Here is a 17,900-nt window from a genome sequence, read left to right on the forward strand (position 1 = left end):
AGCCAGTCCAGAAGAATCACGAGTCAGTGGCTTAGCTAATTTTCTAACATGAATCAAAGGGATTGTGAGCATGGTTCTTCAAGGGCACAGCTGGGGATTTAGAGAATCATAAAAATGACCTAGAAGGGGTTGGAAGGTGAGCAGTAGTGAACAAGGGAATAGAGGAAAACTTGGGTTGGGAGACTGTACTCACACAAATTGAATGCAATGTACCTCAGTTTCTTTATCTTTTAATGGGGAAAGAGAACCGAATCACCTTTTGGTACACTGTCAGTGCAAAGAATACAACGCCACAATAATGGCCCTGTACTCTCACTGCACAATCAAAATTACAAAATGAACATTTCCATCGCAAATCACAAGGGATGTCCTGTGTTTAAGTAGGTGTGTAAGCCATACTGTTTCAACTAAAGAGAAAGGGGTCATAATCCCTTTGGACTCAACATCTTTCAGTCCAGAAGGATACTAGCAACATAGCTCATTCCTGATGAACCAGAGAATACCTCACAGAGTGGCGCACAGTTATTGGGAGGTGAGCATGCTGAGTGCTCAGCATTAGAGGGAAAAAGCATACAGCTGAAAATGTACAAGGCGCTTGCAGGAACTATCAGGGTCACTGGTTACCACCTCCATTCGGGGTTTGAGAGAGAACATGATTCTTCACCACCAGATACTCATACCGATTGTGAGAGTCTGCCTGTTTAACCTTATTAAAAAAAGAAAACAGGAAAGAATTGGGAATAAACATGAATTTGGATAATAATTACTTTTGAATATACAGACAAATCCCAATAAAACTATGCTGGATGCATTACATTTGCCTTTCCTGGGGCTGATCCCAGACATCCCAACTGGAGACTGTGGGATTACAAACCATTTTCCTGTGCTAATTCCTAACCAATCTCACTCTTATTTTTAATACACCACCAACAAAATAAAATCCTAATGGGAATAAAAAATGTTGAGCCCTAGTCACATTCCAGAATAAAGTCAATTCAAACTTTTTGTAGAAGTGATTATTTATATGCAAGTTTAAAATTCTTACCTGCTTAGATGTGAGCTTTATAAGAGACCCCTCATAACCCTGAAAATAAAAAGAAACAAATTTAGACAGAGAAAGAGAGACAGAGAGAGAGAAAAACTAGGGGAAAAAAGCAATTATAATAGCATCTTCTCAAGTAAAAATGAGTCTTTTATGACTATTGGCCATCTCTTTTCACAAATGCCTCTTAAATTCTTGGGGAAAGCAAATTATACACACAGGCACAGGCCCATCTTTATAGATGCCTATGTTTGCGTAACTGCGGCCTAAAAGAAATCAAGCCTTGAAATTTATGCATTTTTACCTGTTTCTTTCTCATTTTTTTTTTTCATGAAATTATGCAATGGTAGGAAAATTGGTATCTCTTTCAACAGCAGATCTTTATTCAATAAAACTAGAAAAGGGAAGGGGGTTAATTTAATAAGATAGGAAGGTAAGAGTGTGATAACTTGGTCATGTATTTGCTATAAAATAACAACAATGAAACATTAAGAATGCACTATACCTTGTTGATCACTCTGTAAGTTATATAAATGTCTAATAACCACGGTTGTACACCTAGTATAATATTTTACTTCAACTATGATTGAAAAAAAATTTGTTTTTTAAAGAACGCACTAGGTAAAACTTACTAATCAAAATTTCAAAACTGCCAAGAAAAGTTAAGCAGGCAGTGATGCTAAATTGTGTTGAGTTCTTTTATTTATTTATTAAATCAGCCAGTTTTCATGTCGGTGTTCTGATTGGGACATGCAAGAATTCCCTGTTGGGTTTTTATTCCAGCTCATCTTCAAGGAAGACGGGAGCACTCCCTTTCAGTCCCTCTTGTCACTCTCCCGTGGCTGCTCAGCATAAGGATAACAAAGTGTGTTTATTTCTGAAAATAATCAATGGCTGGTGGCTTGCACTGATGGATGACACAGAGGGGGAAAAAGCACCACTTGACATGATTGACCACCACACATATCAGTGTAGAGACAGATTTGCAGACCAGGGTCAACCTCCAGAGACTTTAATTAAAAGAGGGTTGTCAGGAATGTAGCAGGGTCCTGACTTCAGCGTACCATTCCTGGGTAGAATGTTGGGATTGATTCATTCTCAGATCTTCCCAGCATAGGACTATGTGACCAATTAGCTACTGTAAACACTTTACCTCACAGGCCTTGAGCTCTTCTGGCCAAAGAGGTCGTGATTTACAGCTTTGCCTCCTCCTTTTTCAAGGCGCTTTCTCTGAAAAACCTAGAGGTTTAAACACCCCAAAGGCCTCAGCCGCAAAGAACAAATGGATATTTCACCCAAGGAAAACACCACTGGCAGGAATACATTGTGCTCTCAAGTCACAAGAAGAGAATTAATATCACAAGGTAGTTAAGAACAGGGATGGCAGAGTCAGACTGCTTGGGTTCAAATCCTGACCCTGCCATTTATAAAGTGTGTAAACTGGAGCAAATTTATTCAACTTCTCCAAGTTTCCTTTTTCCTTATTTGAATAAACGAGACCAACACATTTTAAAGGACTGTGATGAGAAGTAACTGAGATCATTCATATGAGGGGCATGCTAGCTGAATCACTTTCTCTCTGCACATATATAAACACAACAGTATTTTGTCCATTAAGATCAATTGGCTTATAATGTCCTCATCCTACAAAAGGCAGAGTGAAAATTGCAATCCTGCGCAAGAAACTCAGGAAATTGTGTAAAGTTCCCACGGCCTCTCAGCGAACCTCGCATCTAAGTGCGCTGTGTCCCCTGCGCTGTCGTCATCGTGGCATTAAGGCAGCGGTTTTTGACTGGGGTGCCGCAGCATGCACCACCTGAGTATTTAGTCAGGACACCGACTTCTTTTCCTTCCGGTTGTCACATTTTAAAAATGACAACAGCTAACACAACAATAGCCATTTGATGTGAATGAACCAAAATTATACCTATTTTTGTCAGATCAACAAAACATATATTTGTTGGTGTGCCGCAGAATTTTAGTAATTAGTTTGCATGTGCCCTGAGATGAAAAAGGTCGAAAGTCACTGCATTAAGGATTTATGGATGGATTTATGTCATTCCATGCTGCCTTCTTGGCACATAAAACTAGACTCTATTTTATCTTTGTTGGTTTTAACAGGCTGCCTCCTTGATCCTCCTTCTTCGCTCCCTACACAGCTGTTTTCAGCCGTCACATCCTCTTGCCTCTCCCTAAGAAGCTAGATCCTATTCCTTAACCTGTCTTGCATCTGTGGTTGGGGTCCTGCTTCAACAGGGATGGACCTTTAACCAAAAATCAAGATGGCCCATTGTCTAATCCTAAGTGTGGCCCCAGCTGGCATCACGGGCTGACAGGTCCTCAATGACCAGTTCAGACCACAGGCTCTGAATTTATCATGACCTCCATGTTCACTCCTTGAGGGTCAAGGCCTCCAGCCTGCAGCTGGCCCAGTCCTAGCCTTCTCCGATCCTCCACAGGATCGCCTTCATGGTTTTGCCTTGGCAACATGCTTACTTCAACTTTAGCCTGACTTCCTATTAGGTTTTCAGTCCCAGATACATTAAGTATCTCTAAGGCAGTTTTATCTCAATAGTCACACTGCATTAAATATCTCACTAAGTCCCAGGAAAGAGTCTACTCATGCCAAGTAACACTTTAAAATTTTGTTCTAATTCATCCGAAACTCAGGATATTTTTTCCAAGAAAAAAATAATGGTGTTAGGTTCCTAGTCCAATTCATAAAAGTCTATTTAACTTATTATGTCTCCAAAAAATAGTACTAACAGAACTATTTTAACTAATAATCTCCTAGGGCTGGACTTACTGCATTTGAAATATTTGGAATATAAATGCATAATCAATAATTGATAGTATTTTTAGTGATCGGTACCTAGAAGAACACCCCAATTGGTGAGGACACTAAGGCTGCTCTACCTGGAAGAGACGGATGCAGGCCCACATCAGTAAGAGAAAATACTTGTCTAGATTAGCTATGGAGAGGACAAAAGGCAGTTTCCAACTTTCCTAAGTGAGGCTGTAAAGTAGAACTGAGTTCTTAAATCCCCCTTACCCACTAATGTTTTAAAAACATCACTTTATAGGGTACTTTCTCAAACATTTCATTTCTTCCTCCAAAGTTTATACACACACTTCTCGTTTCCTTTTACAATTTCTGGAAGATAGAAAAGGCACCTTAAATGGTCTGAAGAGCAGATAGAGCTCCCGAGGTTTGATGTCCAGAGGGAGACCGCTGACAAACAGGGTCCGGACCTGGAAAAGAAATACGAGAGCTGCTCAAAGGAGCGGAATCCAGAGAATCATGTTCACATGAAATTTCAAAAACGTATTTCTTCAAACATCCCATGAACCCTATAAAATTCAAGGTCTTTCAACGACACAAGAGTACTCTATTGTTAAGATGATATTAAGTTAACTCTTCTATGTGGATTATTCAAAGTGAACTGACTTCCCTCCCAACTAGCCATTGTCTCTTATCTAAAACTCTGAGGGGAAAAGAGGGGCCATATAATTATAATATTACACAAAGAAAAATATGCGATGAGCGTAGTAAATCTACCACTCCTCTGCGTTAATCAAATGAACACAGAATGTGGTTCAAAAATAAAATCAAAGTAATTTGTTTTCTCCTGCTTGTCCTCTTATTGCTTCCCTGATATGCATTAATAATCACAGTAATTTTAATAAGTAGAAACGTTTATTAGACAATTCAAACACATCTAAATAAGAGCCAGAATGTTTAACTGCATCTTCGCAGTTCTAAAAACACAAGGGCAGACCTCACTAACATACAACTTGACGGCCTTGGGTACAAACTATGTGCGTAGTGTCTAATAAAATACAGAACTCAGATGACCCACTTCCAGCTGAAAGAATCAGAGAAAACATGTTAGCATCTGAAGGGGAACTTAAAGGGATGGGTAGGATTTTACCACATAGATATAAGAGGTGAGATGAGAGTGCAGAAAAAAGCATTAACCATGGCAATAAAGAGGGGATAGCACAGTATTTTGGGAGATAAATGGGCAAAATTGAACAGGTAGCTGAGGATCAAACCACAGGGGACAAGAAAAGTCACTGGCTCAGAAATTTGGTCTTCAATCAGTGGGCGAGGAGTAACCACTAAATCATCATCACCACTACATTTTATTTCTACTTATTTATTTTAGTGTGTAATAGTGTGCCTTTAGTCATTTCTCCTGCCCCAGCTGCCTTAAGAGATCATTAACATATAACATTGTATAAGTTTAAGACGTACATGTTGGACTTTAAGTCAAGATAACAGCATAAGCAAACATGGCTTGCCTCCTTGCACAACCACATCAAAATCACAACTAAAATTTAGAACCAGCATTACTCAGAACTGTTAGAAACAAGGACATAGTGACTCCCAAACCAGTAAAAAGTCATTAGTAACAAAGGGCAAATGTAATTAAAGTGTCTTCAGGGCAAATGTAATTAGAGGGTCTCTGAGAAAGGAGCTGACAGCACTGGCATATCTACAAACCACAGAAGGGGCAATTAGATAACCGTGTTAGAGTGTAACTCTGGAGTAACCAGTAATGGAGAAACGGGGAAGAAGGAGAGGGGAGGGGGAGCTAATTGCGTTAGGGCGGGGAAGCTAATCGCTCTCACTTTAGGGCAAGGAAGATAATCACTTTAGGGTGGCAATTTTAGGGTGGAGAAGATAATCACTTTAGGGTGGCAATTTCAGGGTGGGGAAGCTAAGACTATAAAACCAGTTTCCTTTGTCTACTTGGCGCGCACATTCTCCTGGCTGAGGGTGCGCCCGGCTCTGCAGACTCGTGAATAAAGGCCTCGTTTTACTGCTCAAGTCCTGTGTCCCAGTTTTTATTGTGAGCGTTTCTCACAGAACCACCAGACATAGAGTTGAATGGATCCAGCAACTATGAAATAAAAGAAACCATATCATCCAGACTGATAGGAGGGACAGAGATGCAGAATGGGCTGATCCCACACCCATGTGTGGGGGATAAAAATTTAGGAGGAATAGCTTGGGAGCAAGGAGTCCCAGTCCCACACCAGGTCCCCCATCCCTGAGTTCCAGTGCCAGGAAGGTAAGTCCCTGTAATGTCTGGTTGTAAAAACCAGCAGGGATTGAGTCAGTGGAAGAAACTTCTGTAGCCCCAAGCAGTTCCTCTTAAAGAATCCACACACAGATTTACTCAGACTCATTCCTTCTGAGTTCCAGCACAGGGGTAGCAGCTTGAAAGGCACCAGTGACATATAGGGAGGAACTGAAGTGTCTAGCATCAAGGAGAGAGATGAGGACAGCTTTTCCCAGACAGAAAGGAAGGCAGAGGCCATAGTCCCTTTTCTGAACCCTCCCCTCAAAGAGCCAGCAGGCTGGTGCCATATCTGAGACTATCAACCTGGCCAATGCTGTTTGCCCTGCCATGGAGATCCCCAGAGACTCCTTCCACATAACTTACTGGCAAAACCAAGCTGCTTTTACATCTGCATGGCTGCTCTTACCTCATGCTTCACAACTCCCTAAATCCTCTCAAACAAGAAACAGCCAGCCTCAGTGAGCACCTAGCCTCCGTATCTCTTGCTAAATGGCCCCAGGCACCACACTAGCAGCAGTCATCCAGGATTCACAGTTTGGCTTCACCTGGGATTCTCCAAGCCCAGCACAAGTAGCCATCTCAGATTGCTTTGTAGCTCAGGAAGGGTGGCCCTGGGCAAACACAGGTGGGGGCTGACCCTGGCCTCCGGAAGGCCCCGGGCCTGCGCACCTAGTGGACAGCTACAGACTACATCAGAGCACCACCACCGTGCCCTGTACAGCTGATCCTTCACAGAGGGTGGAAGTTGGTGGTCAGTGGTCACAGCCAGTCCTTGCAGTTGAGTGGCCTGGGTAAATTCCTCCCATTGACCTGCCAACATTAATCAAGGCTCAACTACAAAGGCAGGATGTACTCAGCCCACATGAAGGGCACACCTCAGGTACCCAGCTTGGGTGGTGGGGGTGGGGGGCTGTACCATTGGATCCTAAAGGACACCTACTACATTAGGCCACACTACCAACACAGGGAGTCATGCCAGCTCTACGTAATACATAGAAACAAACACAGGAAAGCTGCAAAAATAAGGAGACAAAGAAACATGGCCTAAAAGAAAGACCAAAACTCCAGAAGAAGAACTAAACAAAATGGAGATAAGCAACCTATCATATGCAGAGTTCATAACACTGGTTATAAGAATGCTCAAGGAACTTAGTGAGGACTTAACAGCATAAAAAAGATCCATTCAGAAGCCAAGGATTCACTAATTGGAATAAAGAACAATTTAAAGGGAAACGACAGTAGGGTGGATGAAGCTGAGAATCAAATCAATGATCTGGAAAATAAAGAAGCAAAAACCAATTAGAACAACAAGAATAAAAAAAAAATTTTTTAAATGAGGCTAGTGTAAAGAATCTCTGCAACAACTTCAGGCATTCCAACATTTACATCACAGGAGTGCCAGAAGGAGAAGAGAAAAAGCAAGAATCTGGAAATCTATTTGAAAAAACAATGAAGGAAAACTTCCCTATTTGGGTGAAGGAAATAGACATGCAAGTCCAGGAAGCACAGAGTCCCAAACAAGATGGATGCAAAGAGGCCTCCTAGACATGTCATAATTAAAATGAGAAAAATTAAATACAAAGACTCACAAAAGCAGCAAGAGAAAAGCAGTTATTTACCTACAGGGGAGGTTCCCATAAGACTGTCAGCTGATTTATCAACAGAAACTTTGCAGGCTTGAAGGGATTAGCAAGAAATATTCAAAGTCAGGAAAAGCAGGGACCTACAGTCAAGATTGCTCTACTCAGCAAAGTTATCATTTAGAATCGAAGGGCAGATAAAAGAGCTTCCCAGACAAGAAAAAAACTAAAGGAGTTCATCATCACCAAACCATTATTATATGAAATGTTAAAGGGTTTTGTTTAAGAAGAGGAAGATCAAAACTATGAACAAGAAAATGGCAATAAATATAAATCTATCAACAATTGAATCTAAAAAACAAACTAAGCAAACAAGAACAGAGACAGAATCATGGGTATGGGGGAATGGGTGAAGGGGTGAGGGGATTAGGAAGTACAAATAGTTTTGTTACAGAATAGCCATGGGGATGTAAAGTCCAGTATAGGAAATGGGGCAGCCAAAGAACCCACGCATGACCCATGTATCTGTATATAATAAGCATGTATTAGATACTGTAAGTTTATTTTGTTAAGTTGAGAATGGTCTAATTTCTAAAAATATTTTGCTCTCTTGAGCAAACTATAAATAATTCCAATATTTATAATAAAAATTGTCAGGTTTATGGAGAAAACTTTTCTGTATAAATATTTCAGAAATAGAAGAGATTCTTATCTCAACAGGAAACTGTAACACAAGGGAAAACTGTTAGGCCTTCGTGTGCCACTCACCCATAGAAGATGACAAGAGGTTCAAAGGAACTCTCTTCTGTTCATCAGATTAGAGGCAACTAATAAGATGTCTGACATTTTGTTTACACATGGAAACAACTTACATTTCCTAGAATCCAGTGGAGCCAACACTTTCTCAGAAACCTGCCAGGATATGTAACTTCTCACTGAAGAGATATTCTCTCCTCTGACAGAACACATATACGGTCTAGAAGGAATAATTCTTAAATACTTACATTATGAAAGATGGGTACAACTAAAGGTCACTAAAATCTAAAGTGCTTGGAATCATGTGCTTTGAATCCTTTCTAGACTACCTCAGACTTGTAAACTTCATTGAGCAAATAAAAACAAAAATCATGCATAATGAATAGAAAAAAACTCTTCTTGGCTATGTCCATTCATCCTTTCCTATGAATTCTAGGTGATTGGGGCCTAGAATCATAAGGAAATTTGAAAACATTTTTGCTTCCTTACTCTTCTCACCACCACCACACTTTTTATCTGAGCCACCAATTAACAAAGCAGTCTGGGTGTTGTCTTTGCAGTGTCTGTGGTAATCACAAAGGTAAGACTTGATTTCTGACTGTAAGGAGCTTACTGTCAGGGCAGGAAGCAGAACATGCAAATGAGCACCCATGATAACAGAAGAAGGCTTAATTCATTCACAAAGTAACCAATTAGAACCCAAACAGTGAGATAAAATTTTAAGAAATCTGTAACTCCATGATCAAATATTCAGAAAAGAAATCCCCCCCCACAATAGCAAGTGGAAGACACCACGTGACCTTTTGGGGCAGGTCAATCACTATCCAGGGCAGCCCTTCACTGACCAGCAGTGTGTAAGGACACAGATGTGCCTGGCACTATGCCTTTAGCATCATACATGTTTGCTTTATCAGACACATGGAGAAACATATTTCTTTGTCAAGGACACAACATGCCTCATAGAAGTTCAAGACATGAAGCTGCTGACAGCTCTCTCCCAAAGGGACTCTAATAGATTCTGTGAATGTACCTCCAACTTCATTTTTACCCCAACAGAACCAAAGGAATAAAAGCTAGGAGAAATCGTCCTGTGCAGAACAGTAAGAGCCAGAGCCTTCTTGGCCCTGCTATTATGTATCATTTCTATAGAGTCCACAGTTACATTTTGGATAAAACTAACCATGTGTTCTTAAATGGCACTGCCAGCTTTCAGTGGGAAAGACAGGCCACATTTCAGCGACTAACTTCTAATTTAATAAACTCTAATTCAGTAAGTAAAGCCATTGTGTCAGTCTTAAGCTTTCTTGGATAGAAAGGCCAAATAGTCCTTGAAACGGAAAGGCTCTACCTTTAATAAATAACAGGCATTAATTATCTTGTAACTAATTTAAACCTTCAAATAAAAACCAATGGGCAATGCTTATTAACTTCAGGACATTGTAGAGAATAATCATGCATGCTTTTCAGTAAACGGCCACATCTGGTAAACACCACGGTGTCCAAAGACGATGAGCGTTTTCTGTGTGTGTTTTGCTTTGTTTAGAAAAAGATCTTAGGGATCATCTTCTAGCTGCTCTGGGCTGAGACCTCTTGAGGTTCCTCTTAAATTTACAGGATGGGGAAAGACCTTAAATGTACAGGATATGTCATTTTCTAATGACATATGAATGACTGTATAGTCACTCCTTTGAAACATTCTAATGAGAAAACCCTGGGGATGCTTCTCTGACCTTTGACCCTCCGCAAGCTTTCTCTCCATCCACCCACATTTTTAAACATACAACTATAGACTCCAAAAGACGCTTTTGAATGTGTTGTATTTAAATCATTTTTTTTGGAGTAGTAATTCTTTGTAACACACAGTGGATTCATAGACAAGAACTTTCAAAGGGTGCTTTAGAATTTGAAGGCTTTTTTTGTAGTGCACAGCACAGTCCTAGGCACAGAGGGTATACTGTTTAAATATCTTGAATTATTTTAGAAATCTACAGAACAACATTATGTATTCATGGGACACAGTGTTTGCTTATTGATACCTCTGTTGACTACACAGCAAACAAAATAAGGGGACCACATCTCAGTCACAATCACATCAATAGTTACTACAGTATTGAATGATAAACTCATACATGACAAAAAGATAAGAGGTTAATATGATAAAAAATGGAAATTTAGGAGCAGAAAAAAGAAATAAGACAAAAACAACCAGAAGCAAGGGAGAAAAATGAAAAAGACAAAACCCCCAAAGACCACAAAAATATGTAGGACTATACATCCATTTATAAGGATAGGGTGATCAATACAGGGACACTAGTAAAATCACTCATATTTCAACTGATGTTTGAAATATGAGTGAATTTACGTGTAAATAAGCCCAATTTCAACAAATGTATGTGATTTACAAAGTTTAAAAGGATGCCCAAACTCGCTGGCATTCACATGTAAAATGATGAGTTGATATATCGGTAGCTACTAATAGAGAACAAAGTTCTCAATAAGTAAGTAAAAAAAAAAAAAAAAAAAAAAAGAAGCAAACACCAGAAATGGTTCACAATCCCAGTTTAATTCTTTCAGTTTGTTATAACTTAGTACATGCTCAAGTTAAAAAAAAATGTATTGAAAGAATGTATACCTATGTATATCTAATCCCTACATGTTAATAGTGGGGAGTTCTATATGTTTATAGTGGAGAGAGTAGGTGTGATTTATAAAACTTACATTTTATATTTTCATATACTTTGGCAATTAAATATTTGTAAGCATGAACTATTTTTTTAAAAGAGAGAGAACAAATACAAGCCCCAAAGTATCTCCTTTCTTTGAAGATATAAACCTTGGGTCCTGCCTACCCACTTTTGTCCTTAGAAATTCTCATTTTCCTGCCTGTCCTTGCTCCATTGGCATAAGCTTGATCTAGTAAGAATATACATTCATGTATTTGTTTCACATTTCAATTTGGACCACAAGTCAATGTTTCTTCATACTCTGAAAATCAAATCTAACCTAAAAGGGGCACCAGTGACTCTAAGATAAGGCCATAGAAGCAATCAAATGATGTTCTCACTTTGTGACCACCCTACTCTCCAGTAAGAGGAGAACAGAGGGATCACTCACTCTCCAACACCTAAGGGAGTGCCATCTCTTTTCCAAGAGACCACCTAATATAAACTTGGTATCAGGGACAGGGAAATTCGAAAGAGCTCCACATATCTGTGCAGCAAAAATCCCACAGAGTTAGGGTATTTTTAACCTAAAAGGAGGGGAGGGGAAGGAGTGTTCCAGAGCCATGTTTGTAAGTTTTACACAATGGTTAATTTATTTTATGCTTTTAAAATAAATTATAAATTAAATTAGTTCTTTGCTTATTCTGTAAACACCAAAGTGCAAAAGTGAACCCTACAGAGGACTTCCGGTCATCTTACCTCCAAAGGTCGTTTTGTTGGCCTGCTGTGCTTTCCCATTCATGTCTTGTCACCATGGAAAAAGACTACCATAATCACTAAAACGGACTGTCAGGCATTTAACTCTGGTTGCAACTGGACAGAATCTGATCAGTCTTTGGTCAACTCCCAGCATTTTGTTGGCACTGGCTTCATGTTGGAACAGATGGTCAAGTTTCTTTTTCCTGACAATGACCACCTATTGAACTTGAAGGCCCAACTCCTCTTCTAGCCCTGGGAAGGTATGTTTTGGTTCAAGAGTCCAGGTTGCTACAGACACCAAGGACTGACCAAACATGGGATAAAAAGGCTCACTACACTGACTCCCAGGTTCGATTTAGTTTTAAACTGATAATTGCTCTTTTCATTCTAAAAGGAAAAAAAGCCACATAATTATCCCCAATGCACACCTCCCCGGTTTTAGGGTGCCCACTAGTGTTTGTTCTGGGTTCTATTCATTTGGTTGACCCTATGTGTAGAATAACCAAATTTATGCCTTGATTTAGGGCCCATGGAAACCAGGTCTTTTGCCAAGGTGTTCAAAAAGTTTGTAGTAGTATCAGGAAAGGAAGAAAGACTCATGGGAGCACATGTGGAAGGAGGAGGAGAGTGGCATCCCATAAACTCATATATGCAGGGCTAACAACATGCACAGGGAATTGGAACAGCAAGTGAGTACTAGGTATATCATGCCTAATAAACTAGGTTCATTCCCAATGTCAATTTATAATCAGAGAGTCTCATAATCTCTCACTTTGATAGGACTTCTTAAAACCAAATCCAATCTAGGCCACCTCTGTCCTCTGTTATACATTAGCATAAAAGGATGACACAAAGAAAATTTCTAGAGTTTGAAAACTGCCCAGGAGATGTGACTGTACATGTAAGCTCATTATTAAGAAATTTCTGCCATGGCTGGTGTGGCTCAGTGGATTGAGCATTGGCCTGAGAACCTAAAAGTTGCAGGTTCGATTCCTGGTCAGGGAACATGCCTGGGCTGTGGGCCAGGTTCCCAGTTGGCTGGTTGGGGGCATGAAAGAGGCAACCCATTGATGTTTTTCTCTCCCTCTTTCTCCCTCCCTTCCCCTCTCCAAAAATAAATAAAATCTTAAAAAATATCAATAAAGAAATTTCTTTAGTGTTGTCAGACACAAAGGGAGGTGGGTACCAGAGGCAAACATACCAGTTCAGGGAGAACAGAGTCCCAAACAAGTTGGACCCAAAGAGGACTATACCAAGACATATCATAATTAAAATGCCAACGGTTAAAGATAAAGAATCTTAAAAACAGCAAGAGAAAAAAAGAGTTACCTACAAAGGGGTACCTATAAGACTATCAGCTGACTTCTCAAAAGAAGCTTTGCAGGCTAGAAGGGACTGACAAGAAGTATTCAAAGTGATGAAAAGCAAGGACCTAACAACCAAGATTACTCTCTCCAGCAAAGCTAGCATTTAGAATGGAAGGGCAGATAAAGTGCTTCCCAGACAAGGTAAAGCTAAAGGAAGTCATCATCACTAAGCCATTATTCCATGAAATGTTAAAGGGAATCATTTAAGAAAAAGATCAAAACTATGAACAATAAAATGACACCAAACTCACAATTCTTGACAACTTAATCTTAAAAAGAAAAACATACAAAAACAAACTAAGCAAACAACTAGAACAGGAATAGAATCATAGATATAGAGATCATTTGGAAGGTTATCAGCTGGGAGGGGGAAGGTACAGGAATTAAGAAGCATAATGGGTAGGTACAAAATAGACGGGAATGTTAAGAATAGTGTAGGAAATGGAGAAGACGAAGAACTTACATGCATGACTCATGGACGTGAACTAAAGGGATTGCTGGAGGGAAGGGGGATGAGGGGTGGAGGGGAACAAAGGGAAAAATAGGGACAACTATAATAGCATAATCAATAAAATATATTGATAAACTATGCCAAATAGCACACAGAGTTATTTATAGTCATTTAAAGTACCTGAAAAAAAATTTAGACTGTGGCAGATAATGGACCCTCCACTGACCAGGGCTCTAAAACAGTGATTTTTAATTTATGTGCTGCTAGAATTTTTAAACGTGCAAGACCTATTTAGTCAGGTGCACTGACCTCTTTCCCCTTAGATTGTCAAATTTAAAGAAAAATGACAACAGCCGACACAACAACAACTGTCAGTGTGAATTCCCTGTCTTGAACCATAAATATATAGGTCATATAATACGTTGCATCTTATTGATCATGTTGCATAATAAGGTTGTGTCTGATTGGCTAATTCTTGTATATAAGGATTTCTGGTACCAAGTATAGGCAACTGATTTTTAAAAATTCCCTTTGGAGCAAAAAGGGTAGCTAATTACTACTACTATTATTTTTTGTAAACCAGTCAAAATTATACCTATTGTTTTTCTCAGTACGCAGTAGAATTTTAGTAATTAGTTTATGTGCCATGAGATGAAAAAGGTTGAAAAGCGGTGCTCTAAAGCATCATTGTTTTTAATAGTAGTGGACAAATTCCATCTGAGGAACATCATTGATACCTGTCAGCTTGAATTTGCAATGCATTATTTTGGGGGGGGGGGGCAGGAAACGGGTAAGGGGGGGGTTAGCTGGGTGACCCGGCTACCAGGAGCTTGACTGCCTTGCACATCGCCCCAGAGGGGAGGTGAATGGGAGGTCCTTCGATGCAAGGACTCAGGTGACCAGACGGGCTCCAGCTGCCAACACTGACTGGGCCACGCCCAATCTGGGAGAAGAAGAAATAAGGATTCTTTGGCCGCAGTCCGGCGTCAGCGTTGTAGCCTGAACTCTCCTGCATAATAGGATTGCCACACCAGGGCCCTGGGTTCCCTAGCAGCGCTCAAGAGCTGCGCGACAGCTCCCGCCAACATTCATTGTGGGGGCGGCTGCCACATGTCACTTCCGCCCACGACCGGAAGTGTAAAGCAGTTCGAACATGGCGGCCTCGAAGGTGAAGCGTGACCTGCCCCACCCGGGGGTTATAGCCCCCTAGACTACAAGCGGGAACCTTCCATGTCGGGAACTGTCAGGTCAGTGTCCGTCTGCACCGAGTGTCAGGGTCTGGGCTTTTTGGGTGCCACAGCGGGGGGCAGGGCGCCGGGAAGGCTAACCAGGCCTCAGTCGGCCTGCGGTGTGATCAGAGGCCGAGTCTGAGGATCCCAGATAGCGTCCGTGTAACGATAGCTGCTGCACTTTGTCGAGCAATTACTAAATATTTAATTTTTTGTAACAGCTCAGAAGTCGGTCCTGTTAATTATTCTCATTTCACAGTAGGTTAAACTGAGATTAGTACAGTCTGCGCCCCTAGCCCATTCCACGCTTCCGTTTTACAGGTGGGAAAACTGAGGCCCGAGAGAGGCTGCGACCTTCCCAGCTAGGGCCACCCGTAGCAAAATGGAAGCCAAAACCCGGAACACGGAAGGAATTTAAAAGCTGGCCTGTGTGGTGGTTGCTCTGCTGGAATATGTATTCTTAAAGTTTTCAAATGTTTTAAGTAACTTTAAAATTTGTTACTGGGTTCGTCACAGGAGAATGTAAGAGAGGAAGTAAAAGGCGCCCATACAGCACACCCGAGAAAGAAATACAAAATGTGCTATAAATCGTTGAACTTTACATTTAAAATCTGTATATTCAAATTGTGCCTTTATTTTATTTAACTTACTTTCAGAGAGGGGGGAAGGGAGGGAGAAAGAGAAGGAAAGAAACATCAATTTGTGGTTGCCTCTCTGGTCCCCCAACCTGGGACCCAGCCTGCAACACAGGCGTGTGTTTTGAACAAGTGACCCTTGGGTTTGCAGGCCAGCGCTCAATCCACTGAGCCACACCAGCCAGCGCTATGCCTTAATTAAAAAAAATAATGGACATGTTAAAAATAAGTCATGATTCAGATAGTAGAAAAGTTAATGTTTAATAAAAACACAACTTCTCTCCCTCCCTGTCTTGACTTTTTTGTATCTCAGAACAGAGGCTGCATACGTTTTTTTTGTTTGTTTGTTTTTGTTTTAAGATTTTATTTTTATTTATTTTGAGAGAGAAAAAGGGAGGGAGAAAGAGAGGGAGAGAAACATCAATTTGAGAAACATCAGTTGGCTGTCTCTGGTCCTTCCATAACCCGGGACCCAGGCAGGTACCCTAACTGGGGATCAAACTGGCAACCTTTCACTTTGTAGGACAACACCCAACACACAGCCACACCAGTCAGGGAGGCAAACTTTATTTTTAAAGGGCCAGATAAATATTTTGTGCTTTACTGGCCAGATAGCCACAGCTGATTTTTTTACAACTGTTTACAGATCTAAGTGTTGTTACCCCAAGGGCCATACCAAAACAGGTTACAGACTAGATTTAGCACCACATGGGCACTCAACTCATCCTGGAGCAGTTCGAAGGAATCTAATGTGATCTGAGTCTCTTTCTTTTTCTTTTTTGGCAGTATAATACAACACCCAGACCAGTGTACCCCTCAGGTGTGACGCACAAGATCTGTTTACACATATGCCCCTGTGTGACCTGTTCCCAGACCGGGCTACAAAAGGAGTCCAGCCCTTGGGCTCTCCCCAGTCAGCATCCTTTTCTTTCTTTCTTTTTTTTAAAGTCTCGAATGGACCCTTTATACTGGTCCTCTTCCTGTTCATGTCACAGCTGTGTCTCCCATGGGCCATAAGTGCCATCGCCTGTAGTTGGGTGTCCTAATTGCATCCCTTTACACCAATTTCATTGTAGCACATACAAACCCACCCTAGTATTTTCTTGGCTGCAGAGGTGTGAGGAAGATACCCCTTCTGGTGGTGTGGTCTTTGTTTATGAACCTGCATTTGTTCATTAACTAGTTCACTGTGACATGGCAGTGGGCCTTGTCTCGAGGAGTTCACTGTCACGTTGCAGCAGAATCCCCTGTGGCAAGTGGTGGGGTGCAGGCCAACCAGGGCCTGCTTCAGCCAGGATGGGCCTGAGGGACTGCTCTAGGGAGGAATTCCCTGAGTGGAGGGAACAGCAAGTGCAAAGGCCCTGTGCTCTATCCTGCATCCTGCCCTCATCTTCTATCTTCCTGACCCTCTTCCAGCCTTGCCTCTCTTTACCCATGGTCCACAACAGTCCCCTCCCTGTCAGTCTTATACTCACCTGCTCTTTTCAAGGCACTGTGGCCCCAAGCCGGACATCAACTGCCTTCATCTCTCCCTGGACCACTCACTGCCAGCATCCCAGAACATGCCAGGCTGGCTCAGGTTGCCTTTAATCCATGCTGCTCCCAAAGTGACTTGCCACCCCCACATCTCATCTCTCACACCCAGCGCCTCTCTCCACTCCCTCCTGTGCCCACTCTGTGGCCCCTTTTCTTCTTGTGTCTTTAACATTCTTATTGAGATTCCATACCATACATTTCATCCTCTTTGTGTGTACAAATCATTGATTGCTAGTCTATTTGCAATTGTGCAACCATCACCATGGTCTAAATTTACAACACTTTCATCACCCCAAAAAGAAACCCCATACCCATTAGCAGTCATTTCCCATTCTCCCCCCAGCCCCTGACAACCACTAATCTGCTTTCTGTCTCTATGGGTTTGCCTCTTCTGGACATTTTATATAAATGGAATCATTCACAGTGTGTTTTTCTGTGTCTGGTTTCTTTCAACATGGTGTTTCTAATGTTCATGTAGCATCAGTGCTTCATCCTTTTTATGGCACAATAGTAATCTTGTATGGATGGACATTTCCCTCTTGATGGATATTTGAGGTGTTTCTACTTTTCCCCTGTTAACAGTTCTGCTCTGAATATGCATGTACAAGTGTCTGTGGCATATGTTTCTTTTCTCTTAGATGAAATTTCACTTAGGAATGTAACTGCTGGGTCATGGTAACTCCATATTTAACTACTGGTTTCCAAATTGGCTATACCATTTTATGTTCTCACCTACAGCATATGGGAGTTCAAATTTCTTCACATCTGGACAGCAATTCTTTTTTATTTTTT

General features: G+C 41.0%; 1 protein-coding gene across 6 annotated transcripts in view; it reads right to left on the reverse strand.

Moving 5' to 3' along the window:
- The window catches only part of RBPMS (RNA binding protein, mRNA processing factor), a 167,500-nt gene that overhangs the window by 87,964 nt on the left and 61,636 nt on the right, over positions 1 to 17,900 (reverse strand). For 5 of the 6 annotated variants that reach the window (XM_090258604.1, XM_090258603.1, XM_090258602.1 and 2 more), the window contains exons 2-3: positions 4,217 to 4,294; positions 1,046 to 1,084 (exon numbers count right to left, since the gene is read on the reverse strand). In XM_090258604.1, the coding sequence (XP_090114730.1) occupies positions 1,046 to 1,084; positions 4,217 to 4,294 (117 nt within the window). Of the gene's footprint in view, positions 1 to 627; positions 707 to 1,045; positions 1,085 to 4,216; positions 4,295 to 17,900 lie in introns of those variants that run through there. The other variant, XM_090258606.1, reaches the window with a different exon arrangement.

Source organism: Furipterus horrens, unplaced genomic scaffold (assembly GCF_987537825.1).
Source record: "Furipterus horrens unplaced genomic scaffold, mFurHor1.1.pri manual_scaffold_12, whole genome shotgun sequence".
In the NCBI taxonomy this organism is placed as follows: domain Eukaryota; kingdom Metazoa; phylum Chordata; class Mammalia; order Chiroptera; family Furipteridae; genus Furipterus; species Furipterus horrens.